At 41.5% G+C, this 27,479-nt stretch overlaps 1 protein-coding gene across 7 annotated transcripts in view; it reads left to right on the top strand.

Moving 5' to 3' along the window:
• The window catches only part of MAP7 (microtubule associated protein 7), a 126,126-nt gene that overhangs the window by 53,211 nt on the left and 45,436 nt on the right, over positions 1-27,479 (top strand). For all 7 annotated transcript variants that reach the window (XM_068938435.1, XM_068938434.1, XM_068938437.1 and 4 more), the window contains exons 2-3: positions 13,633-13,707; positions 21,457-21,534. In XM_068938435.1, coding sequence (XP_068794536.1) covers positions 13,633-13,707; positions 21,457-21,534 — 153 coding nt within the window. The remainder of the gene's footprint in view (positions 1-13,632; positions 13,708-21,456; positions 21,535-27,479) is intronic.

Raw genomic sequence — 27,479 nt, 5'->3', positions numbered from 1 at the left:
TTGGGGGAAAGGAGTGGCAAATACTGGCCAAAGGTGGTGTTTTTTCCCCATCTATTGGCATTGTAAGTCTTGCAAATAAGTTTTTGTTATTCAGAGAATACAGTATTTATATTTCCTGCACAGTTTTGACAGTCCATGGGTAACTTGATAAAGTTACCCATTTTTAATGCCTTTTTTTTAGTTCTAGGTGATTCTAATATATATCAATACATAATGCAGGCTGCATGTTAACATTTAAGATTGCAAGTCCAAGCGCTGAAAAGTCAGGAAATATCAGAAGGAAACTTGCATATGTGACTTGAATCAGCTATGCCTGATGTATGTTTGTATTACAAAATAGGTTTTAAGTATGTGCTCATGTGCTTGGAAGTTAATGGCCCCCTCATCAGAGTAAGGCCGAAGAGCTGTGAATGAAGGCAAGCTTTGATCTATCTGAACTGTGCTGCATATGTGAAGTTGCGAAGAAATTGCTGAAGGGAAACGTCATCTGCAAAAGTGTTTGTTTACGTCAGTGTCTGCAAACTTTCTGAGGCTTCAAACAGTTTGTAGTTCAGCTATTAGAAACATTATTCCAAATATTATGAACATTTAGTATCAAATGTGAGGCATTTGTTCCGAAACACTGACCACTGGCTTTTTGATTTAAAATAATCTCTCTCTCTCTCTCTTTCTTATTCTTGAATATTTTATGTAAAACTTAATGTTAAATTGACGTCTTTTGATTTCTTCATGATGTAGTACTTAAAAGCAGATGTTTTACATTACAAATGCTGTCATGTCATCCTTAACAATACAACAAAAATTTGAGATCTGAAGAATAAAGCAGTTTAACGCTTTCTTATCCTAGTCTTTTTTTCTGTCCACTAGACACAATCCACACAGCCGCATGGGGGATTTGTCCTGTGTCAGTAAGCCACCAAATCTGATGGTGATGGTCACTTTGTTTTTATTTAGTTAGTTATTTCTTTACACCCTCTTTGATTTGGTGGATAGACACACCATTTATCTACATCAGACTAAAAGCAATTTGATGAGCTCAGGGAAGATTTTTGTTGATCCATTAAGGAGAGTAGAATGTGAGGTGGTGGTCTTCATTTATTTTTCTGTTTAAAAAAAAAAATCTGTTCTTACATACACTATTTCTCTAGAAGACATTTAATGTGTAGGGGTTTATCAAAACCTGAACACTGCTGGATGTTTTCAAACTGGTTTTGAAATCACGGAACATGTTTAAAATATAAAGCTAGTCAGTCAGAGACAAGGTTTCCCTGGAGACTGGAGAAAAAGGTGAAATATATGCCTCCTGAGGCTGAGAGCTGCAAAGCAGGGCAGTCAGGCAACTTAATTACCAAGAGGGCTAACCAGGCTTTGGAAAGCCGAAGACGACAGTGCCTAAGGAATTAAAAGGAAACGTGCATGGGCTTAGAATGATTCGTGCAATTATGTGTAAAAGACTCTCCTAGCACTGGACTTAGGGCAGATGTTTGTGTGCTGCCCGTAGAGTAGCCTGTGACTGTGCCAAAGATGGAGAAATTACACTGCACGTGGAGATTCTGGAGAAACGAGTCTTGCTCTCTTAAAAAGTGTGTGTGTGCAAATTTCTCTTATGTTTGGCATATAAAGATAAGATTCACTTTTTAATAGTATGGCATACAGCCTAAGATCCCAGAAAGAACCTGGGGAAGAAAAATGCTGTGGTTTTATCAGTGTAGCTAAGTGATGAATTTTTCTTATTTATTTAAAAAAAAAAAAGAAAAAGAAAAAAGAGGAGGGGGGGGAGCGCAGCAAAGAAGCTCTCTAACCATTTGATATGTCCATATTAGAGAGGCTTAAACCTAAGTGTTGTCAGTGCTATTTAAAGATTGTATTTGGAAAATGCCTGTTCAAACATATAACTCTAAAAAAACTTTACAAATGAACAGTGTGTTTGTGACTTGCAATAAAGACTTAAAGCTGAGAAATAGCATTAAGTTTTTTTGTGCACCCTCAATTCTGCATATGTAATATTGTAATTAACTATTTGATTCTGCTACCATGTCAAGCAATACCTTAATTCTCAGGAAGTCTGGCTGTAGCTGAATATGAGTAAAAATTGCAGTAAAGTATCCAACCCTGAATTGAAAATAGAGGATTTTTTCAATTCCCTGTGATATTCACCGTTGGAAAAAGAACTTTTTCCAGTAAATGGTGTCTTGAGTATATAGTTCAAGTCTTGGCTGGTAGCAACTGTGTTCATCTTGAACATCCTTAAATATAACAGTGTAATCCCAGTACAGTTTTTATTTTTGATAGTGAAAGGAATGATTAAGGATAAGTCATGCAATGGAAATATATTTCCTTAAATCAGTGTTTCAGCTCCTTTCTCTTCCCAGCGATGGTAGGAAACATTCTTTTTGCTTCACTGTTTCTGAATGTGTGCGTTTTGTGCCACACTGAATGCTTGTTTTATTTAGCTTACAGTAACGGGACATATCTTCTATATAAAGAATAGGAGAAGAATTAGAAAATGGAAGGTTGCACTTAGAACCGAGTAGTTCAGTATCTGTTCTAGTGACCTTTCATTGCAAGGTAGAGGCAGGCTAGCAGAAAATCGCCTCTTTTCCTCAGGCAAGTGTCCTTTTGATGGTGGCTTGAGTGCATGCATCCAGGAACTTAACTGCTAAATGACAGCATGTAATCTTGTAGTTTTTACTGTTTCAGAAATCATTATCTGTGCAGAACAGGCTATATAAACAAAGCCCTGCCTCTGTGAGTCTGTTCCTGCTGTCTTTAGTTGAAAGAAGTTGTTGCTATAGAGACTGGCTGTCATTAGAAATGGTATTTTTTTTCTTTTTGTGTTTGTTTAAGGCTGGAGGGGTGACTGTAAACATCTTTGCAAAAGGCAAGGTCTCCTGCATAATACAAGCTGCAGAATTTTGCCCAGGATGCTCTGCAGTGGTGAAAGAGTTACCTACATTACTTGTATTGATCCCGCTAACTTTATAGGTGGCCTGGAACTTTCCTTTAAAACAAAAATCCCAATAGGTGTCCCAGGCAGAGATCTAAATAGCCTAACATGTTCTGTGTGAAGATAGCCTAGGCACCAGAAGCAATGTGGCTACCTCTGTGTAATGCTCAGCTTTGCTTCTCAGCCAAGCTAAGCTCTTGTGTTGGAGGCCAGTGTTGACAGCTCTCCTGCTTCCAGTAGCAGAGTTAGCGTAGTCGGGAGATGAGCTCCACATGGCAATGAACTTATTCCTTAGTAAACGAGGACGTTTACTTCATTATTTAAAGAGCAGCAACTTGCAGAAATCTGCACAGCTTCCATAGCCCTTTACAGTCTATTTGAATTTTACTCCATGTTCCTTTGCATAGAGCACTAAATGTCTTAAGCTGTTAGTATTAAGCAGAGCTAGTTCTGTTTTCCTCCCCATCCTCTCTTTTTGGATTTTGAACAGCCTTATTTTTACTGGTTCTCTGGCAAAAGATTTGTAAAGATATCGCTGAAGTCAGTTGTCACTCAGTGCCTGTGCAGAGCAGTTCCTTGGGAGTAAAACCCTCTGTCAGCATCAAGCTGTTTACTGTCTGTCTCTGCAAATATTGCGTTTCTGTCTTTGACCATAAGATGAAAATAGCCATTAGCCTATGGCCTAGGTTGAGGTTACCCTGTATATCTTGTGATGCACCTGCATTTATTGTCCTTCCCAAATGAGTGAGTTCAACAGAGAGAGTGAGTTTCTCTTGCAGCGCTATCTTCTTCATAGACGAAGCAGGATGACGCTGGTGACGATCTGTTTAAAGCAATTATAGGATGAGGGTCATGAATCCGCTTAAGTTTGAGTTCAGTGGTTTTGAGTTTGAAGTGATTTAAAGTAGGGGAGGGGAAATCTTGGGCAATGGAAACCTTTTCAGCTTTATTGTAGGTGGTGTTCGGTAGGGGCTGAGAAAGGAGAGTGTCGTCTTTCATGTGTGCCAGGCTAATAAACAGCTCAATCCAATGAGAGATGCTGTACTATTGAGGGAAGTTCTGAGGAGAGAAGATGGTTGGGGGTAGTCAGAAGATTAGAGAGCTATTGAATCTGCCTTAAAAGCACCTTATGGTCAGAAGTCATGCAGTGGGAGAGCTGGGTTAGTGAAGGTCTCATTTGCATGCTTGTGTGAAGGGACAATGTGAAGTAACAACTAGAAGGAAGGCTTTGAAGGTGACTAGCCCTATTTTTGAACTTACTTTCTCCTATTTGCTCCGTTCACGCCACTTCATTTTTACAATGTTTTGCCCTTCTTTAAAACATGTGCAACCCTTTCTGGGGAAAAAAATGCTGGAAGCATCCTAATATTTAGAGTATGCCTGTGGCTACCAGTTGCTACACACAGCAGAGAAAGGGAAATCATTAAAACAGAAGAGCTGCTGAAATCTGTCTGTCTTCAATATAATCTCCAAAAAGCCAATACATAGCTGAATTTGCGCCCTGCAGTAAAAAGCAATTCCAAAACCTCACCCGCCAAGGGCAAAGCTCCACCAACTGAGATGTCGGTGGAGATAACAAGCATTGCTCTGCTCTTACAGAGGGCCTAGCCCGCACTTGAGTATGGTATGCCTGCATAGGGATATCCCTGTATGGCACCACGGATCACTCTGTTACTGTATGAAGGCATTAATTACCTCAGGAGAGAAAAAACACTCATGCTTTGTTGCCATGGCACAAGGGCCTCTATTAGAGCTCTATATCTTGATCGTGAAGCCACTGAGATGGCAGCCGTTCACCTTGGTGCCCGTGATGTTAGGTCCTGTCAAATTAATGCAGACTGAAGAAATTTGGGAAGAGTTCAAAGAACACATAGAGGAAGGTCTAGATTTGCACTGAATTCAGTAAGGATGTGATGGCTCACCTAAATTGGTGGGTTGGTGGGGGAAAACTGGCAGTCTGAGCTTGTGGGATTCTCCCAAACTAGTTAATAGGTATAGGTTAATAGGTAGAGGTTCATTTTGTGGAATATTCATTTTATTTTAAAATACATATTGCATCAAAAGAATGGGCGGGGGTCGTGAGGGCAGAGACCATTATGTTCTCTTACTGTAAAGCTGAGGCCAAGATTGCTTTGTTGTTAAAAAATAGTTATGTTTTGGAATCAAACTGCTCAATAGAGCAAACTTCTGTATAGTGTAGCATCCGTTTTTTCCACTTCTTTCCATCCCTCCTTGTTCACATTACTGTTCTTGAGTTGCTGTTTGTATTTTTGTAGAACTTAAAGGCTGCAATATGTACTGATCACTGTGCCCTCTGAACAAGAGGATATCAAATAATGAATGCTCAAGTTGTTGTCCCAAACCCAAGTGATTTGACCTTGGGATGAGTGTGATATTGAAAGCGGTGATCTGTGCCTCGTTCTCCAGTTTCCAGTGGTGAATGAAAGCTTGGAAATACTTAGATGAATTACTTCATAGTTTGGAACAACCTCCCCAGTTGAAGTCCAGAAAAAATACTTTTATCTAATGAAATGTACAGTTGCTCATTTTCATAATCTCTGAGGTGACCTTCATGCACAGCTTTTCTAACAGTAAACTGTAACAGATCCTGGATGTGGGCATACTTCTGGCATACTAATGGCAAATGCTGCCAGCAGCAGTGAGAAAGCTGAGGAGGACAGGGAGCTTGGGACTCTTGCATCTCGGGTGAAAGCCAAAGCTCATGAGTAATAGGGTCACGAGCTCCTCATTGCCGATTTTCTTTTTTCTTTTTTTTTTTTTTTTTTGTTATCACCCTGTCTTGGGTTTTGAAGAGCACAGGACCTAAGACAGAAGGATTGCATAATACAAAATGTTGAGAGGCTGGAAATGAGTTTGCTCCACCTACCCTCAGGAGGTAGCATTTCGACTTTTGTTTTGGTGACAAAGAAGAAAAGATTTCCTTTTCTGTCTCTCCTCTGTATCTGGTCGGGCTTGCCAGCCTTCTGGTCAGCTGCAGCACCCCTGCTGACAGCACAGGCTCTCAGCAAATAGCAGGGACCTTTTTTCCACTGGTCCTTTGTTATGCCGAGACCTTTGTTTTATATTGCAGTATAATTAGGTGATATAGCTATCCAGAGGAAATAATGTCAATGTCAGCTTTTTTGTAAATGCTTTTAAGTTTAGCTTTGTGCTTCTTTTATTGTCTCTAAGAGAACCTAAGCAGCGTAAGGGCTCTCCCTACAAAGCAATTAGATCTGTCCTCTTGCAGTTGTTTAAGGTTTTAGAATACAATGCTTTTTAAAGTCAGTTGTAGCCAAAAGTAGTTTTTCACAAACGTGCATCTCCAGCGGAGCACTTACACATTTTTTAAGATTAAAATTGTGTGCCTTTTCTTGCAGTTACTTGCATCATCCGGTTTTATATGTCAGTTGTTTCCAGAGAAATCTATTCATGCTTGTTTTTAGTGTTTTACAATTTAACGCTGAATTAACGATGACAGTTTAAAATCTTCTTCTCTTTATCTTCCTAGTCTAGAGTATGAAAAAAACAATGGCAACTTCTGTGTTACTCCATGAGTAGTAAATGCTGATGCTGATATGAAATGCTGATAAGAAATTTCATTTCTACTTAGCCAAGACATGAGAGATTTAAAATGCTAGTAATGGTGCTCTGTATGGTGGCTGCTAGATTTCTGTGGTACGTGCTAGAGCAAAGAGTTCAAAAGGTCGCTGTGACTTGTTTTCTTTAATTTATTTATATTTGCAAAACAAACACCAGTAATTTCCACAGTGGTGGAAGCATGAGAAGATGTACTTCAGCTTCAAGCTTCCAAGAATTTAAAATATTTTAATGCATGTAAAATTAATTCGTAGGTAGGTTTAAATGAGGGATGAACTTTGCTTTGCTGTCTCAAAGTGAAAAAATGAAATACAGATACTCTGTCACACTCTTGAGTCAAACCTTTAATTTGCAAATGTACTATGCAAGTACTACGTGTCAGACTGTAAAAGAATAAGCGTATTTCCTTTGCTAATGATGGAAATTTAAATAAGCTTAATCCAGGTAATACAAGTCTTAACAATTTAGGTTACAAAATAAAAAAAACAGTCTATTGTCTGCGAGTACTCTTGGTCTCACCCTGGGTCCCTTAACAAGAGGATCTGAGTGTTGGCAGCTAACCAAAATTAGGTGCATCTCTTTATATTCTTTTAAATTGGAAGAGTATATTTCAACTTTGAGTCATTGAAATGCACTGGATGTTAGCCTTTCTCAGAACTCGCGCATGTCCAGTTCTTAATGCCTCACTGCTATAGTAATGGGCAGAACCTTGTAAATCTCCTAAAAATATTTTGTACCTGACTGTTGCTAACTAGAACACTTTTATAGAAGGATTTGTGTATACGGCTCTAATGGCATAACCAAACCCATTCTATTAACAGTTTTCCAAAGCATTTAGACTAAGGAGCCTGAGGATTTTGGTTTGGAAATATTTCTTTTTTTTTTTTTTTTTTTTTGCTCTGAAGTGGTGGGTCTGTTGGGAAATGTCTCTAGCTTCCCTGTATAAACCCTTGAAAGCTGGGCTTTTAAGAGGGCTCATTTTTGGGGGTGGATGCGAGGGGGACCTGAAAGGAAGTGTGGAAAGCAGAGGCTTTCCATCCTGCTGCCTCCGTGCTGCTGCTACCTGTGCGCCCTTCCCCAAAGCAGTACCTGAGTACTGGCACGAACCTTCAGCGCCCTGGTTCCCCCTTCCCCTGACGCACTCGCAGCGCTTATGCCCGAGATGCTGCAAAATGCCTGTTACTGTCACACAGGGCTCCCTTTCTCTCTGCCAAAGTCCTCCGATTCTCTCTGTCCCTTCTGCAACCCATCACTTTGTCCTACCGTCCTCCTCCTCCTATTCCCTTGCTTCCCTGTCCTGTTGTGCTGGAAAATCCCAACTCCTGAGCTTATCCCCAGTATGGCTCTGAGCCTCCCAGGCTGACCTCCATGTGAGCCTTGCTGGAGATGCAGTGAAGGTGCCTGTCCATAGTGGCTGAGACCTGCAGAGGTGGCTTACCAGGCTCTTGGCTCTGTCCTCAGCAGCCACCCAGAGAGCGCTGCTGGCTGACAACGTCTGCTGCACAGGAAGGGCTCTGCAGCAAGGTTTTTAACAGGAGAAGCTTGCTTCAGACTGGTCTGTGGGTAGGAGCAAGCTGCTGGCAGGCTATTTACTTGCTCTTTGGAGGCTGGCAGCAACCCACAAGCCACCCATTAAAACTTCATGGCCTTGCAAGTAGTACTAAGTTGCTCTTGTTGGGGAGGAAAGGAGGAGGAGATGCTTCATGTGAATAAACGTGCTGGTGCCTAGTTCCTATATTTCTAGACTGTCAGTTGAAGTGTCAGAGTAAACCTCCTCAGATACAGCTGTTCTGAACAGTGCATAGGAATTTCAAAGTTTTTGTCTTTGTTTTTAAGCTGTAGCGGTTGGATCTATCTCTGCTTGATTCATCTCTGTGCTTCTTAGCAGGGTGCTGTTGTAGCATGTGCTGGTTGAAAGTAAATAATGATTTTCTTGTTATCTTGCTCCGAAGGATTTCACTTTGATAACTTTACATACCTGTTCATGAGTGCTTACAAAAGCAAAGCTAGCACATATTCTCAATGTAATCTTTCTGCATTCAAAGCATTATTTTTTTTTAATAAATATTTATCTTACCAAGAAAGCAAGCAAGATTAGCAGTGTGTGCTTACACAGTGAATAAATGAAAGCAAGTATTGACTCAGTATTCATCTTGAGACATAGATGGAGGGAGAAGAAATGCAAGGAAGCTGTTCTGTCCAAGCTCAGTCCAACTTCCAGTACAGTGCACCAGTACTAGAAAATGTTGTCTCCAACATTAGTGTTTTTTTTTTGGGGGGGGGGGGGGGGGGGGGGGGGGGGGGGAGAGAGGTTGCCTAGTGTTTAAGTCCCAAATTTCTGAAGCAGAGTGTGGATCATAATTTTGTCTGGACTTACTCTCAAGGTTTCGATATTAGACATTGAACTGCCTGGTTTTGTTTTTTTCTATCTATCAGCTGAGCTGCATCCATCTTGATAATTTTTGGGCCACTTGTAGGGCTTTTAGATCTCTGTCACTAGAAAGATCTCTGTCTTTTGTTCCCAAGTTTCCAATTTTAACATGCAAGTAGAAGACTGCTGTGGAGCACAAATATGGAATGAATGCAGTGCTTGACTCTAGTGTAATAAACAGCGCTAAAATATTAGTGTTTTGTTCTACTAAGCATATACACGGACACTATTGATAATACAAAGAATAAGAAACGCTAAAGATGCCCAAGGTGTATGTGACTGGAAATAAGGAGAGTAGCATTTACATGTGTATATATTGCCAAGGTCTTATTCACTAACAGCGGATGTAGGATAGGCAAAAGGGGTGGGCAATGGGAAAGTTGTTTTCATTTGTGTTTGACTTTGTTTCCCTTCTTCCTTGTCCCCCAACCCCTGGCTTGCTTAAGTCCCTTAGTAGGCTAAACACTCTAGTTCTACCGTTAGACAGAATTTCATATCCAAATTTAATCTTTAGTCTTAAAATTCAGCGTTTTTGCTTTAGAGCAGAGCAGCCAGTTGTTGCATGCTCAGACTTTTATTCCAAGCTAGGTGTTCAGGAGTCAGGTGTTAGTGTGGTCCTGCATTTAAGCTAATAAACTTTGTCAGCCCTGACCTGTGTGTGTACTTTCACCTCCCTCCCCTTCCAAGCACAGCAATACCTCTAACTTGATTGACCACATCAGCCAGCCGCTGTTCCCAGGGGCTAGATAAAACTGCCAGGAGCAGCCCCGCTTGATCCTTCTTGCTTATGCAGTCATAAGAAGCTCTGCTCTCTCCTTAATTCTGATTAGCTCAAACTGTGAGGGTGGTTTTTTGCTTTGTTTTGTTTTGGTTTTTTTCACATTGTACATATTGAGCATAAGATGCTATATAAAATAAGCACTATTTCTAAACTAAACAGTTGGGTTTGAGGGGGTTTTTTTGAGCTTTTTTTTTTTTTTTTAAGGGAAGTAATTGGAGGTAGCAGAATTGGATGTTAAGGAATAAAGATTATACTGCACTTCTCTATTAACTGTTTTAAATTTCCCAGTTTAGTACTGGATTTCCTGTGTTACATATTGAGAAAGCTTTTTGACTGAGGTACTAGTTTGTTCCACTTCACATGCCTTTCCCTCTTTCTCCCTACCTTGCAGTCATGGACAGTTAAGGAGCTATTCAGTCTAATTGGGGGTTTAGCAGAGACAGAATAGCTAGATTTTTTTTTATTTGTTTTTCCTCTCTTTAGTCTCTTCTCTGTTCCAGCTACTGCTTTTTCTCTTGGCTGTTTTGTTAGCGACTGTTGCTGCCTCAGTTATATTCATGGAATTAGAGCAGGAAAGGGAAAGGCTGTTTCCTCTCCGCTGCTCAATGTGCCTTTTACCCAGCTGCCTGTCTGAAGCGTCAGACACGCGTTGCTGGCTGCACGCTGCGGGCTGCCCGCTTGTGTGCTCTGCCTTGCGTTCTCGTAGCCCTTGTGCGGGTCCCCTTTTCAGGCGCTAACTGGGGTGCAGTTCTGGGGTGGGTGCTGGGCTCGTCCTCAACCTGAGCCGGGTCTGGGTGCATGTTTTTCCCACTTGCCAGGGCACCTTCCCAGTAACCAGCTTCCAGAGGAAAACCCTGATTGGAGATCATGTAATCTCACCCACTCTTTCAGGCCAGTGTCCTTTGACCAGAGCTTACGTAGTAGTTAAAGAAGCTCTAATTTCTTAAAAGCTCATGTTTTGCGTCCTCTTTCAAGACCTCCTATGAATCTTTTCTTCAACTTTACATCTTTTTAAAATCAGATTTCTCTTTGCTTTTGTTTCATTTGCCACTGTTAGCAATTCCTGCTGCTGCTCACATAGTCCTCCTTTGGAGAAGTTGGAGAAATCTGGTTCTTTACACTGAGAGGAACGGCTTAGAGTGATGCCTGTAATGATCTTATGGACTATCTGGGAGAGTTTGATCACTGAACAGCTTTTGGGTAGTTTTTGCTGTGATATGTATATTTTTTTCCCCTGTTAGAAAGTAAGCCTTGTTTCCTACAGGTACTTGGGAGACTGAGTCTTAGTCGCAGAGATAAGTGACTGGCTCTAAAATCGTCCATTAGTTTAGCATTTTTAGTATGTCTGGGGTTTTGTTGCTTAGTTAAGTTTACCTTTGAATATTTGCAGTTGGGCATTTCATGCAGGCCCATGCATAACTCATAAGAGAAAGAGCATGCGATGAGAGGAGGAAGGAGAAAAGGTAGGAGAAAAGTAGTTCACTTATTTAAGGAATCCGTATTTCTGGCACCTGGGAAGGATTATTCCACAAGTTTGAAGCAGCTTTGTCAAAGCTCATTCCTGTAACAAATCCAGGTACCACTAACCTGTAGTGCTCTGTGGCAGATTGTTGTGTCAGTGACTTTGGATGATATGCTAAATAATGTTCAGCATAAAGTTGTAGAAATATAGTTGTAGTGATGTTGCTTTAGTCTGTAATAAAAATAAATTCAGAGCAATTGTTATACCAGGCCAATGCTCTATCACCATCATTTGCTACTCAGCCACGGAGCACTTAACGGGAGTAGCTGAAGTTGGATAACCTTCAACTCAATTCTCTTTTTTTCTAATTTTAAAATACCTGGGTGTGATGAGAAGAATTGCAGCTCAGAAACAAAATGAGGCTTGGGTTCTGCCCGTGCTTCAATCCAGGGGTGACCTCCCCTTGAAATCCATGCACTGGACAGGTAGGTCAAGCTGTGTACGTTTAAGCCCTTGTAGGCCCTGCTTAGACAAAGCTTTTCATCGGACTTGCTTGTCTGACAGTCTCGTCCAAGAGGACAGACGTTGGATGATACCTCGCTTGGGAGGGAGGCTCAAGGGGAAAGTGTAATAACTGAGCAGAGAGTGTCCTGGTTCGGAGAGCCTGTTTGGGGGTGGCCCTTGGAAGCCCGTTCCCAAGCATGGTGGGATGGTCTGGCGCACTGTGGCCTTTCTCAGCAAAGGTTAGTGGGGGTGCTTGAACTGGGAAGGGAGGTGATGTTGCCCTGGTGGCTTCTTGTGTGGCTTTGGCCAAGTTGCCTAGCGCTTGAGCTCCTCGTGGCTGGCGTGGGGCCCCCCCGGCAGCCCCCTGGGAGCGCTGGGAGGCTAAGTGCGCTGGCGATGAGGCCTTGCGTGTGGGCTGTCTGCTCGGGAGAGAGAAGGAGCTAAGTGCTATAGTTGTCACAATTGCTTAAATTTTTCTGTGTGACTTTTGGTGAAATGATGTGGGTTTTTGGTTTTTTTTTTGAATGCTGCTCCTGGCAAAACATTGCTCTTGAACACTGAACGCTTGATCAAAACTATTTTTCCTTTGCTTTTTGTTCCCCTCCCTCCCCCCCTCCCCGAGTAAATGCCACATGGGTTCCTCTTGCTGCCTTTTATCCTTGATCCTGCAACACGCCTGAAGAAGGTAATCGGGGAGGAGCAAAGAATTTTCTCAGGCCATGCAGGGAATAAACTCACTGAGGCACTAAGGCCTCAGTGTACAGCATTAAAATTGGCAGGCGTAGGAAATCCCTTGGAGCCTTCTGAAAGTTTTTTCTTTGTTTCCTAATGTTTCCTCCATCTTTAGTTTCTAGTGAGATTTTCAATTAAATGAATTGGGGCTTTTTTTTCTTCTCCCTGAATTTTGTCAGAATAACTTTCTTCTTATCCTTGCTTCCAACTGCATTCAAGCTGCTTGTGGAGGGGTTTAGAGAATTATTAGTGCCTTTCCGCTCTTCCCAGTTTGTTATGTCCTAGAATCAAACGCTCCTAGAGGTGAGCTGTCAGATACAGAGACAAATCATAAACTGAGGAAAATCGTGGCATCTCATTTCCTGGCTTGGCTTTTAATTAAGCAGACATTGAGCCGAGGATATGCTTCTGATTTGAAGTATGATAATGATTCTTTTGGTCTTCCTTTTTGAAGGATCATTGAAAGGGTAGTCAGAGCCCCGGAATTATCTCTTTCTAGATTGACAGGCCTGATTTAAAAAAAAAAAAAAAAAAAGTCTGTTGAACATGATGAAAATCTTTCCTCCGTGGGCTTTCATTCATGTCATAAGTTGTCTTCTTTGTCAGTTCTTGATAACGAGTATATTAGTAATTTGTGAAGAATCTGTGAAGATTTTAGTGGTATCTTGTACCATACTTCTAGAACCCTTGGATTTGCAATACAGTTTCCTAACTGCTACATTGCAACAGGTTGTTTGAATGTCTGCGTCGTTCAAGTCACTTTGCAGCTTCGTTCCATTGTTCCCACTAGTTGCTATTATCAGTGTGATCAAATCCGTCGTCTTCCAACAGAAATAAAAAAGGATTAAAGGCTCATGTTTGGTAGTCGCGGTTGCTGGAGCATCACTGAGAAGGAAAGAAAAGATGAAAAATTGTTTGCAAACAGTATAGCATGAAAAAAATCAGAGACCTTATTAAAAATAGTGTTATTTAAGGGGAATTTTGTTACGCTTCTTTCCTCAACCTGAACAGGGAACTTGTGACTTCACTTGTACTGTGGCTTCATATAAAATGATATTTTAGAACGGGCTTGTTTTAATGGGGATAAGACAATGTAAATTGCAGCATAATGGTTGTTCAGCTGTTGTCTAGTAATGTGGTTAGCTAAATCCTTTTTCCTTTCTTCCTTATTTTAGCATCTGAAGGTTCTAAAACACAAGACAAGAAAGTCACTTCAGGACCAAGCAGTAACAGTGCTGGAGCTAAAGCAGGTATGCCATTGCACGTGCTGTATGCCTCAATGGTATTTGGAAAAACAACTGTCTTCCTAGGAATCCTTAAAACATGTTATGCTCTCACACTTCTCTTACTCTTTCAGTCAAAACTAATATCAGTGACTGTTCGTATGTGCTTAATCTCCTGGAAGCTCTGATTATTCAAAAAGGAGCAAAACTAAAAAAAAATCGGTTTGTTTTAGTGCAGTTTGGGAATGAGGGTGGGGAACTGAGATAGAGGTACAGAAGCTACGGTACCTGCCTCTGTGCTTGCACCAGAATTATGTACTGTGAGGCTTTACAGCTTAATATAATGTGCATCTCTTGAGACATCTCTTCACTTACCCCAAGAATGCTGTGTTCTGTAATATACTCTGTGCGGTAAGCAGATGTTTGTCATTACTTCATCATACTTGATCATTACACTGTTTGGATTTAATTCACTATTCCCATTAATGCAGCACTTACCATGAAAAGCCTATGTACTAAAATGCTTAATGTAGGCTTTAATGCCAGAAGTCTGTTATGGTTTGATGTTTAGGCCAAGTTCCAGAAGAGCAATTAGGTATCTAAATTCTGCCTGTGTTGCACTTCAGGTACCCAAGGCTAAAAGGTGAACAATAAGGGCTGGGCACACTTTAAGCTCTCCTGTTTCAGCTGCCTTACAGTTTGGCAGCTCAGTGGCTGCTCTTTATTGCCAGACTCTTTTTCTGTCCCCAAGCTGGGTGCTGCAGGCCTACTTTTCCAGAGGGAAGCAATCCCAGTGCTGCGTTCAGATCATATCCAGCGTGCTTTGTCAGACAGTGCTTGATCTGGTACAAAGCACAGCATTCACGGCTCCTCACAGTCAGAAAGACAATGGGAAGAGGAAGAGAGAATGGAGTTAACTTTACCTACTTTCCTTACAAAAAACATAATTTTTTGACAGCGTTCAATATCCACTTTATCCTGCAGTATTTTAATCCCAGGTCCTCATCTCCTAAGAGGGTGTCCTGGCTTCTCCTGTACTCCCTTCAAGTTGTGCTGGTTTGTAGAAAGCAACATCCCTGGAGTTGCAGAGGGGAAGCACCCTTTGCAGGGTATGGCCCTGCAATCTGCTGATGAGAGCTTCTGTATAGAAAAGAGAAATCCTGGAAACTGGTTCTTGTTCTTAGACTGTGTATGAATAGTGTCAAACAGTGTTTGGATTAAAAAACCAGAGACTGCAGTGGGGGTGACAGCTATCATAAGTGATGTCATTGTTGTGTAGAAGGTGTGCAGGCTGAACAGATATTAGGAGTCCAAGAGATGAACACAAGCAATCTTGAATGTGTGCATGGGAATATGAACGGAGCTAGAGAGAGGGGAAGAGGGTTTTTGAGATGCAGAATGCATCTTTTCAATTGCTGCTATGGCTTATATATTTACTTCTCCTCCCATCTCCCCCATGAAGTGTCATACAAACTGGTTTTCACTTGATAATCCTTTCGCTTTCTTCAGTTCCAGAAATTAGCACCCTCACAGTCCAGGGCAGAAAGGAAGTAGCCATATCTGAGAAGAGATCGAGAGGGTTGTGAATGGGTGTGAATAACAGTAGTAGCTGAGCTGTTTCTGAAATCACACACTGAGTGCAGCTGATAGTTGCCTGAGCTATAGAAACTGGTTATATGTAATAATTATATATGACAATAATTTAGCAAAATAACCTAATTTCTACAAATGTGGACTGTATGTAAGAGTTCAATGACTATTAATTATATAAATTTCAAGAGCATGTATTTTACTCGTAATAACGTAATTAGGGACCAAAAAAAGATGGACATTTCACTGCTGAATTTCTGTAAAGCAGAATATTTATAGCTTCTAAGCTCTTTCAACAGATAGGTGAATTTTTGAAGAAAAATTTTGAACTCATAGTAAGCCCTGAAAGTTTATGGAAAAACACTTTTCATATATATATATTTTAGATGTTTAATTTCCAGCCATGAGTGAGTACAACATTCATTTCCTCTTTTTAGAAGCCTGGCTTAAGAATTAGTCTCCAGACCTCCCTCTCAGGCATAGTATTTAGCATTTGCATGTTCCATTTTACAGCTGTGTTACCTGATTACATGTAATGAAATAGGTTGCTGAGTGTTGCAAAGCATCATAGCATAGCCAGGCTGCAACTTGTACAGCAACACATTGGTCTTCCTGTGGAGTATCCTCTGTAAGGTTTTGCACGTGCCCAGCTATCAACTATATCTGTAAGAACTGAGGTCCTTTGAGGATCTGTCACAAATGACATGTTTTCAACCTTCTTGCATAACAACCTAAAGCTACTGCATGATGATGAATATGAGCAAGGGAGAGTACCTCGTATGCCTGCCCTGGCGTTCTTATTAAAATGCTAGCCACCAAGATACTTGACTGACGAGATGGTAATGGGCAGAGAGACATGAGAAACCGAATGGGGAGCAGGCCTAGTGAATTTTCTTGTTCTGACAGAGTTTGAAACTATGTCAGCCTGGTAGCTGAGTTCAGAATGCAAATATTAGTGGTTAGGCTGGTTAGGCTTGCAGCCTAGCCATGAAGGATCAGTTACCAGGCCTAGAAAAGATAATTATAATTAACAGGATAATATTTGCTCCAATAACCTTGTAAGGATCAGCTGCCAGTGGAGCAAAGGCTGGGTGATGGTTGGAGTGCTGCAAAAGTGTTATCCCCATCCTTGTGCCAATATTTATTTATTACTTTGTGCCCTTCAAATCTTAGTATGGAAAGTGGCTTGTTACTGAATACATGCTTACACTGGGGGAGGGAGGGCATCCGGAGAGGGGGATGTGTGAGTGTGAACACTATCAGGTGTGTGAGATATAGAAAGAATAATTGGATGTCTTGAACAGAGTGGCAGAGGGCAGTTTTAAAAATTTATTTTATTCCTCCTATTGCTCATAATTAGGAATTCCTAAGGGAGACCTTTTCAGTTTGCCTGTCCATGTAATCCTCCTGCCTGTGTGAAGAATTACTTCTTCTCTCCTGATAGGGAAATCTCTCCTCCTCTGAAGAACAGAGAAGAGAACTGGAAGGAGAATAGTATATTCTGAATAAAAAGAGCACGCATTTTAGGTTATTCCCCAGTGTCTCATCAGTCTCTGCCAATGTGGTGTTATATTGACTTTTCTGACAGCCCTTCAAGGGAATCCATGTTTTCCAAGGGAATTCATATTCAGTGTACATGGATTCCAGTAGCTTTAATTACTCATGCTACAGAAGTTTGTTTTGTGACTCTTGTGCACCAATCACAAGAGAGAATAAATACTGTTACCCTTCTGATCTATGTTTGCATATTGAAGAGACTGCACACAAGCCAGCACAGTTCCTATTGTCAACCAAATGTTAATGTTTGACATACACTGGACAAATCTATGGCGTGGCTAGATATAATTTCATAAATGCCAGCACCGTGTGCTATATAACAAGAATTAAAGATTGATCTGCAACGAGGTGATGGATTACTTTTTGTCTGTGTTGGTGACTTTCACTTTGCTTTTATACCTTTCATTGGAGGTACAATATTTGAATGAAAAATATGGTTGTTCTTCTACAAGTATGCGATGAGATTTCTCCCTGCTGCTCTTACTTTGCATTGATATTAATGCTACTAATTGAGGCTGTATTCTCTGACTGCTGTTGAGATGAATGATCATTGTTCACTAAAATGAGTGTGAAAATAATTAATCTGAAGGTAGTCAGCAGTGAATTCATTCATCCAAGAGGGAAGGTTTTGTCATCCTGATGTAGGAACTTCCGTTAGAGTATTAAATCGACATTACTGATTTCCCTCTAATTCAAATAGCTATTCAAAATCACTCTGAAACATCATCCTCACTTCAGGGATTTATTTTTCCAAATATCTGTTTTAATCTCATTTTCCTAGGAATTTTTCCCATTGGTAAATACAGTCTGTTCATAGAAGGAGGCTGACCTTTCTGTGTTTATACAAATTGCATATTTCTGTACTCACATTGAATAATGAAAAGCTTCTCTGTTATAGGTACCTTTCTTTTTATGGACGTTTTCCATGGTGACACTGTTCTAGATAGCTCTCGGCTTTAACATGTAATATTTTAAAACTGAATTCTCCTTAATATTAAAATAAATCAGACTATTAATTTATATCCAGAAAACTTTTCTATTTTAGGGGGAGGGGATGTACTTGTTTAAAGCAGACTTTTTCAGTGCTAGTGAAAAATCATGGCAGCTCTCCAAATTTAGCAGAAGTGTCTAAGGACGAGAAGGAAATTAGTTTTGGTAGCATGCTGAGATGAAGTGATAACTCAAGATTTTGTTCCCATTTTGTCTTTGGCTCCAGTGCTGAGACTGAAAGTAGGATGCTGACTGTTCAGCATTTTGTTGTTTTCCGAATAACTCAATTTCTGTCGCTGAGCAAGTGATGCTTATCCAGCCAAATGTTTTTATAATCAGACCTGGGCTTTGAGACAGACTTTTTCAAGTGTTATGTGTAGTCTTTTTGCCATGATCCAGATGTCCACTCACAGGTATTCTTAAAGAAAGCACGTAGCTCAGTTGCAATCTACAAGGATAGTTCTAGGAAACTATTTTCTATCTTTATTGGTATTGTATCATGCTATATACACGGTACACTGCCTTAACATGTCTACCAGAGCCTTTAAAATACTTGCACACATTAACACCTTTAACGTGATATTGAGTCTCCTCTCTTAATTGTTACACTTCCAAGAGCTCAACTAGAACTGCTACAGTGTTTTGATCTGACCAGTTTTGCTTGTGTACTGAGCTTTCTTTGAGTCCTGTGAAACAGTGCTCATTAGTTTCTAAACTAATATTGTGGGAAGAAGAGGATGCTGCATTATCGGAGAACTTCCTTCACAGAATCACAGAATGGCCAAGGTTGGAAGGGACCTCTGGAGATCGTCTAGTCCAACCCCCTCCCCGCTCAGGCAGGGTCACCTAGAGCACATTAGCCAGGACTGTGTCCAGGTGGCTTTTAAATATCTCCACGGAAGAAGACTCCATAACCTTTCTGGGCAACTTGTTAAAGTGCTCTGTCACCCTCATAGGAAAGAAGTTTCTTCTCATGTTCAGATGGAACTGCCTATGTTTCACTTTGTGCCCATTGCCTCTTGTCCTGTTGCTGGGCACCACGGAGAAGAGTCTGGCCCCATCCTCTTGACACCCTCCCTTCAGATACTTGGACAGTTTGATCAGATCCCGCCGAGCCTTCTCTTCCCCGGGCTGAACAGGCCCAGCTCTCGCAGCCTTTCCTTATATGAGAGATGCTCCAATGCCCTAATCATCTTTGTAGCCCTCCGCTGGACTCACTCCAGGAGCGCCATGTCTCTCTTGTACTGGGGAGCCCAGAACTGGACACAATACTCGAGGTGAGGCCTCCCCAGGGCTGAGGAGAGGGGCAGGATCACCTCCCTCCACCTGCTGGCAACACTCTGCCTCATGCACCCTGGGTTCCCACTGGCCTTCTTGGCCATGAGGGCACACTGCTGGCTCATGTTTAACTTGTTGTCTACCAGCACTCCCAGGTCCTTCTCTGCAGAGCTACTTTCCAGCAGGTCAACCCCCAGCCTGTACTGGTGCATGGGATTATTTCTCCCCAGGTGCAGGACCTTGCACTTGCCGTTGTTGAACTTCATGAGGTTCCTCTCCGCCCACCTCTCCAGCCTGTCCAGGTCCCTCTGAATGGCAGCACAGTCTTCTGGTGTGTCAGCCACTCCTCCCAGTTTAGTATCATCAGCAAACTTGCTGAGGGTGCACTCTGTCCCTTCCTCCAGGTCATTGATGAATACATTGAACAAGACTGGACCCAGGACTGACCCCTGGGGGACACCGCTAGCTACAGGCCTCCAACTAGACTCTGTGCCACTGACCACAACCCTCTGCGCTCGGCCATCCAGCCAGTTTGCGATCCACCTCACTGTCCACTCATCCAACCCACACTTCCTGAGCTTACCTAGGAGGATGTGATGGGAGACAGTGTCAAAAGCCTTGCTGAAGTCCAGAAAGACAACATCCACTGCTCTGCCCTCATCTACCCAGCCAGTCATTCCGTCAGAGAAGGCTATCAAATTGGTCAAGCATGATTTCCCTTGGGTGAATCCATGCTGACTACTCCTGATCACCTTCTTGTCCTCCACATGCTTAGTGATGGCCTCCAGGATGAGCTGTTCCATCACCTTTCCAGGGATGGAGGTGAGGCTGACAGGCCTGTAGTGCCCTGGCTCCTCCTTCTTGCCCTTTTTGAAGGCTGGGGCGACATTGGCTTTCTTCCAGTCCTCAGGCACCTCTCCTGATCTCCAGGACCTTTCAAAGGTGGTGGAGAGTGGCCTAGCAATAACATCTGCCAGCTCCCTCAGCACTCGTGGGTGCATCCCATTGGGCCCCATGGATTTGTGGATGTCGAGTTTGGACAAAAGATCTCTAACCCCATCCTCTTTGACCAAGGGAGAGTCTTCCTTTCTCCAGCCTTCCTTTCTTGTCTCCAAGGTCTGGAATTCCTCAGGACTGGCCTTAGCAGTGAAGACAGAAGCAAAGGCAGCATTCAGTAACTCTGCGTTGTCCATATCTTTTGTTACCAGGGCACCCGCCCCATTCAGCAGCGGGCCCACGTTTTCCCTAGTCTTCCTTTTGCTCTTGATGTATTTGAAGAATTGCTTCTTGTTGTCCTTGACATCCCTTGCCAGATTTAATTCCAACTGGCCCTTAGCCTTCCTTGTCGCATCCCTGCACGCTCTGGCAACGTCCCTGTATTCCTCTCAAGTGGCCTGTCCCCTTTTCCCCCTTCTGTAGACTTCCTTCTTCTGTTGGAGTTTTGCCAGGAGTTCCTGGCTCATCCGTGCAGGTCTCCTGCCCGCTTTGCTGGACTTCTTCCTCAGAGGGATGCACCGATCTTGAGCCTGGAGGAGGTGATGCTTGAACATTAACCAGCTTTCTTGGACCCCTCTTCCTTCTAGGGCCCTACCCCAGGAGATTCCCCTAAGTAGGTCCCTGAAGAGGCCAAAGTTAGCTCTCCTGAAGTCCAGCGTTGCAATCCTACTCATTGCCCTGCTCCCTCCTCGTAGGATCCTGAACTCCACCATCTCATGGTGCACTGCAGCCAAGGCTGCCCCCAACCTTCACCTCTCCAACTAGACCTTTTTTGTTCGTTAGTACAAGGTCTAGCATTGCACCTCTCCTCGTTGGCGTCTCCACCACCTGGGTCAAGAAATTATCATCAATGCTTTGCAGGAACCTCTTTGACTGTTTGTGCCTAGCTGTGCTGTCTTCCCAGCACATGTCAGGGTGGTTGAAATCTCCCATGAGAACCAGGGCCTGTGATCGTGAGGCTACTTCCAGGTGTCTGTAGAAGGTTTCATTGACTGTAAATGCGTTTTGGAGATATGTTGTAGAATGATAGACAATGTTTTGTCAGAATGCTTTCAAGCAATCAAATTGTTTAAGCTTGGAAAAAAAAATCCGTCCTCATGGATTTTCACAGGCTAGTTTTGCTTAGAATTCAGAGTTACAGCTTTGTCTATTTTTGAGTGTTTGCATGTTGAGATCATTGGAAAAGATTCATACTTTTTTAAGTTGTTCCAGCTTATTTTCATAAGAAGGGTTTCTGGAAACATTTGATCTTTTTTGAAAATGGAATAATTAGAACTGTTTAACGGTTGTTCTCATAATAGCTTGTGTATGCTAATACTAGATTTTATGTTACGTCCCTAACATTTTTTTCCCCTCTGTATGCAGATCATCCACCAATACTAAAGGTTGATGACAGGCAACGGCTTGCTAGGGAACGGAGAGAAAAACGAGAAAAACAATTAGGTAAGACCTACTCTATATTACTGTGTTTTTTTTATGGACTATGATCTGCATGCAGTGCAGGTTTTTTGCCAATTCGCTTTTAGTAGCATTCAACACAGTCATTTTGCTAAATATGCAGTAATGTCATTTTAGCTGTTTAGCTGTTGCATCTTTAAAGCAGATCTTCTAATTGATGCATATTTTGAGATTTATCATTGCTAAACCTGTCACATACCTGTTATTTATATTTATGAAATTGAATGAAAAATAGATTAATTTCTGAAATCACACAAGGGACTTTGATGTAAATGGAATTTTCCATTTTAAACTTAACCAATTAAGATTCAAGTTCTTGATATGTTGAATGCATCCTCTATTGCCGTAAAATAGGATAGGAAAATATACTACCAATGTTCAATTTGAATTTTTCTCTATAAACTTGGGGTTTTTAGTCAGCTAAAATGTTTAGCAGGTGTCAAATAGATGTACTTGCTCTCCTATACAAGTGAGTGTGTCACTCGTGCATGAGCATGCATAATACTACCCAAGGGGATTCTTAGGTGAAGGTTACTTAATAAGTCGCTAGTGATGGGCACTACACTGGGTAGTGTGGTAGTAGGAGGACCGTAGAATTATGTAAAAAGCAAAATTATCATGGATACCCTGTATTGAGTCCTGGCAATGTTATTTTGGCCTACTGTGTGTCCTCAGGCTTGTTCTGACCTTCCTCCTACCAGTCCTGCAGTGCTTCTGGCATCCGTCTCCCCCAGGGTAAAGAGGGACAGTGTCACTTGTTGACCTCATCCTCTGGTCAGGGTACTTTATCCCCAGCAGAGTCCCAGAAAGAAAAAGGTATAGGGTAAGTCTTGGGAATCTGTCAGTCGGAAATAGAGATTTTAAGGTTATAAGTTCCTGGCTTCCTGGTAACAATGATGCCAGTAGGGGCTGAGGAGAAAAGGCTTAGTGAGGGGAGAGAAAAACCTTAATTCACTGTCCTTTCCTGGAATCTTGCCTAAAAGGTGCAACGCTGATACATGGTGCTGGCAAGATTTTTTTATTATCTGTCATAAAAATTCAGATGGTTGTGCCCTTTACAAGTACTTAGATTTGACTTCAAATGCAGTATACCACCTTTTTGTTTACTTTGATAAAATTACTAATCTTGCTTGAAAATCTGAAGGGAGTGAATTAACTCATTAGATATGTGCAAAATATTTTCTACTCTCATTCAAATGATCTTTCCATCCCACAAAATTCTAAGTGACTAGACTTTACTTCAGTGAAGGATACGCAAAAGGGAGAACCTAGTTGTGCTTGAAATACTGTGGCCGTTAGTTTACGTGGGACGTCTTTTCTAATTAAAGAGGAAGTTACTCATTCTTGGAGTGTTTTGGTTGGTATAGCTGAACAATTAGGCCTTTCATACGCACAGACAAATTTAAGTGTACTGAATCTGAATGTGCAAGTCTAGATAGAACAGGGAACTGACAGTCATTCACATAGCTTTACTTCTTACAGTTTATGTGCAGTAATTCAAAATGATGTGTTCACCATGAGTAGGTGGGTTTTTTCCACAATTTAGTAGAGCGTTCCTCTCCACCTTCTCCCTACGAAAAATACTTTGATTTTCAGTATCACTGCACACCTTCATTTCTTATTATCTTTGCAAGTTAAAGATGTTCAAGAGCCAGACCTCAGCCTGAGATAGCCCAAAAGCTGGTTACTCAGCAGCTGTTAAACACCTGATCTTCATCATTGGCATCCCAGACAAGATCAGAAGACCATCTCGTTTAGCCAAATAGTATGTACTTCTGTACACAGACAATAGGAGATGCAGAAGAGTGAAGGTGCTGGCTTCAAACAGGACCCTGTTGTTACAGGATTAATCAGTGTCTGCAATGCAGTTGCAGAACTGGAGAAGAGTAAGTATATCTCACCTTCCACATACTACTGGCCTAGCAGTTGGTGACTGTGAGTCAGTAAAAGACAAAAGGAGCAATAGTTATAATGGAGACACCAGTTTGGTATTTAGTGGTGCTTCCCATGCTGATAGCAGTAGCGTTGTCCCCTGGCTGGACAATTACACTGCAGTCTCTTGCTCAGAAATGCCTTCCTGACTGCTTGGCCCTCTAGGTTTTTGGCTGGAGATCTGTGTTGCTCACAGTAATGCTAAAAATGGCATTTGCCCTGGAGACTATGCTAACCTCTTAGCTACTGGGGAGAAGTTTTATCAGTTGTTTGACCTTAAAATGCAACTGCTGTTCTCAGTCCTCTCTGTTCTTGTGAGGAGTGCAGCCAGAGCCATTTGTCCTAGTGGTTAATATTTTAACTTTTTTTGTTTGTTTGTTTATTTTTGTTTTGTTTTTGTTTTTTCCTTAGTAGTGTCGAAGTACAGCCTTTAGATAACTAACACTGATGTAAAGGCTCTTTATCCTTTTGCTTAGTAAAGGAGAACAAAGCACTGTAATTCACACAGTTTACCTGGAGTAGTTCTTTTCATTTAAATCAGTATGAATGGCTAGAAACTTTCTTTTGAGACCGTAGAAGATACAAAACAATACAGAAAAGTGTGATTGGTCTGATGGACTCTATTTCTGAATATTTAGATATTTGTACTGGAGCCACACCAAGCCTGTACTGTTTTCCTGGAGTCTGCCCTCTGTTTTCTGTAGTAGCTTTTTGTAGAGGTTTTTCCTGAAATTCAGTGTTCTGAACCCTCTCTTCAGGATATTGCATGGCTTGGTATCAACTGAAACCGTGAAATGAATAGTGTTGTCATCATCTGTGCTCTTTTAGCACAGTAGTGTTCTCTGACAAAGCTCATCTTTGCTGAAGATGGCGTTCTCTGAGGCCAGTGGGAGGTAGTCCTCAGATTCTGGGGGATTTTGCTCCACTATCTCCAAAACTGTTTCAAGTATAAAGTGCATTTCACTGGTTTTTCCTTCCTGTCATGCACAAGAAAAACAGTTCAAGCTATTCTGCCACGCAGTTTCTTCTACGCTATGAAGCACTCTAACATACTTGTATCCCCAGCTGATGGGAGAGGATGAGACATACAAACAGGGGACAGACATTAGTCACATCGCTTAATGCACCGACTGTATAGTGTTGCAGAAAAAAATAAATAGAATAGTTATCTGTCAAGATTCTACGTTCTTGTTCATCCTTACAAATAATTACGTTCACAGCAAGGGTTCATGTAAGAGCAGGGTATCATCTGCTCCTTGCATTATTTCTCCAGTAGTGTATCTACTCTGAACTAGAAGCAACTGCGGGAAAGCTGCAAAGGAAGAGGAAAAGACGAAGGATTGCTATAATGCTACAGAGGAACAGTGGGCACATTTCAAAACAGCTTCTTCTGTTAATATGTACTAGTGTGTGCAGGGATCAGACTCACGGAATAACTGCTGTTACAGTTACTTGAGCTTTTTCAAGGCTATGGTCTTGAAAATAATGAGATGCTGAGTCCTTTTCCAAAACCTCTTATCTTTTGCTTAGTGTTGTGTATATGATAGATGCTGTTTCATTAGGACTGGTTAATACAGCTGGAGAGAACTTATTTGGAATTTGAGATATTGCAAAGAGTCAGCTTGCCAGCAGCATAACAGAGGTTTAAGCAGACAGTTGCTTAGTGGAACGGTAAGCATGCTCTCCCACTCTCTGGTGCACTGAAAGTATAAATTATTAAACAGGCAGAAGAAAAAGAGGCTGCTGCCCCTATGTTTTGTAGCAGCACGAGAGCGCAGACAGAATATTTCCGTGTTAAAGTCTAGTAATGATGGATGTGAGGGTCAATAGGGAAATTCAAATACAGAAATATTTTTTCCAGTCTCTTCAAATTAATCATCATCATTAGGGGAAGGAAAAACAGTCTTTGTATGATACAAGTCAGCCTGACCACACTGAGTCAGCCCAAATTATGTACATAATGATTCACTAAAGATAGCCATGTATCATGTTTCTGATTAGGTAATTGTTTTTAGTTCTCAGACTTGCTAGGTAAACCTTCCTCTTTTCAATAGACTGTGACTTGAATCATTTGTGAAGGCCGGTACAGCCTTGAAATAGAAGGGTTTTCTTGGTCTCAAAATTAAAAAAAAAAATCATAGAAGGAGGAAGAGGAAGGGAACTGTAATACCTCTGGTATAGTGCTCTTCAGGAGATGTCATTCTTCGTTCTTGTGTCAGTGCGACTTTTCCAATTGGCAGAATCCTTCAGGAGGCCCAAAGCACAGTTTAGCATGACATGCAAGAGTTGCCCCTTTTGCACTAAGCACAGCACTACTTAAACCCTTCCCCGCTCCATACTGCTATGGTCTTGTATTAAAAAGCCAGCAATTTCACAGCTGAGACAAGATAGAAATTTTAACAGCACTATTCGAAATGGCGTATCCCAACGGGTCCCACAGGCAGGGACTTCTGGCTTGCTCAGGGGGTAATGTGACAAGGGGGTGGCTACTCCCCGAAGCCTGGAGCTGAGGCTGACAGTGTGGGTAAGCTTAGACCCTTCAGGTTAAAAGGGCAAATAGAAGGCAAAACAGAAGCTATTGCCCCATTTTAGCGAACTTGGCATAGATGACACTTCCATCTCTTAAACTTGCTCTTTGCTCAGGTCCGTTTCCTTTGCTCTGACAGTGTTTTGGTCAAGCGCAGGGAGGGATTCCTTTAATGTTCCTGAACTCTGATTTCCTAGTTATTGGCAGATGAACATCTGTTACTGAAATGACATGACTTTTAACGAAGAATGTTTCTTTTTGAGTGTGACATAAAAGCGACATCAAACAGTGGGTCTTTTGTTTATTTTTTAATTAAGTTGATGTGGAACTGCTTCGTTCCTAAGTGGGAGGATTCTGCATGCCCTTGTGATGTACGAGTGCGTTGTGTGTTCTTACATGAAACGTTACTGCAAGCTAACAAGAAAACCGAAAGTAGCGTTGTATGTTCATATGTATATTTGTCTGTTAACACTGTGATCTAGGAGCTGTCTCTTGAGATTTGTGTTCCAGTCTAGCAAAGCAATGATTTTTACAACGACATGCAGGCTTCGTTTTTTTTTTAGTGCAGAACCTAGGTAATCAGTCACTCATGTCATGTGAATCATAGCAAAGAAATGTCTAAACTGTCTGTCTTCAAGAAACACCAAGTTGCATAATGTTGTTATATAAATGTGTTTGTGTCTCATTAAAAACTGGAGCTGGGATTTTATTAATACCGTGGCATTAGCTTTGCAACAGTAAATGAAGGAAAGATTTAAAAGTTGGATTTAAACTTTTTTTTTTTTGAATCAGGGGTTTAGTCAAATTAACAAAGGCTTCTTTTTAAGCAGAAGTTGGATCTTTCAGTCATACCTGAGGAGAAATTGTTTTGTGCTTTAAAAAACAAACAGGAAAAATCACCTCACCAGCTCAGTGTTAAGTTCTGGAAGTACAGAGATGGTAGTAATCTGTAACAATTTTGTTTTGTACTTTTAGTAACTTGAATGACACGAGGTCACCTTATCTCTGTCTTCTCATGAAAATTAATTTAACTTGTTCACCCGCTTCTGCTGACATCATGTGGAGTGCCAGTTTAATAGCTAACATGTTTCTTTATTGGGCTAATATCCTGACCTTCCAGGAGTGTTGATTTAGGACCTATTTCCCCCCCTCCTTTTATTCCTACACTTTAATGGGTTTTTTGCAAGTTCTGCTTTTTACTGTGATAGGTCTGGCTTTCATTGTGGTACAATGGGTCGATATGTGCAATATGTGCTCTGCGCTCTGAGAATTTGCTTGCACCTACGGTGGCGTTCTAGCAGTGTTACTTTGCTTAACACACTGAAGTGCCTAAAACACCTCTTCTTTTCAACGATTGGAGTATCCTGGAAGTATGGCAGTAAGTTTGATCCCATTTGAATCTTTAGGATAAGATAGCTGTTGGTTTTTTTTGTCTGGATACTTACATGTGGTAGAAGTGTCTGCGGTTTCT

This window comes from Struthio camelus, chromosome 3 (assembly GCF_040807025.1).
Source record: "Struthio camelus isolate bStrCam1 chromosome 3, bStrCam1.hap1, whole genome shotgun sequence".
In the NCBI taxonomy this organism is placed as follows: Eukaryota; Metazoa; Chordata; class Aves; order Struthioniformes; family Struthionidae; genus Struthio; species Struthio camelus.
Note: the sequence above shows the minus strand (reverse complement) of the source record. Positions and strands in the feature narration are given on the sequence as shown.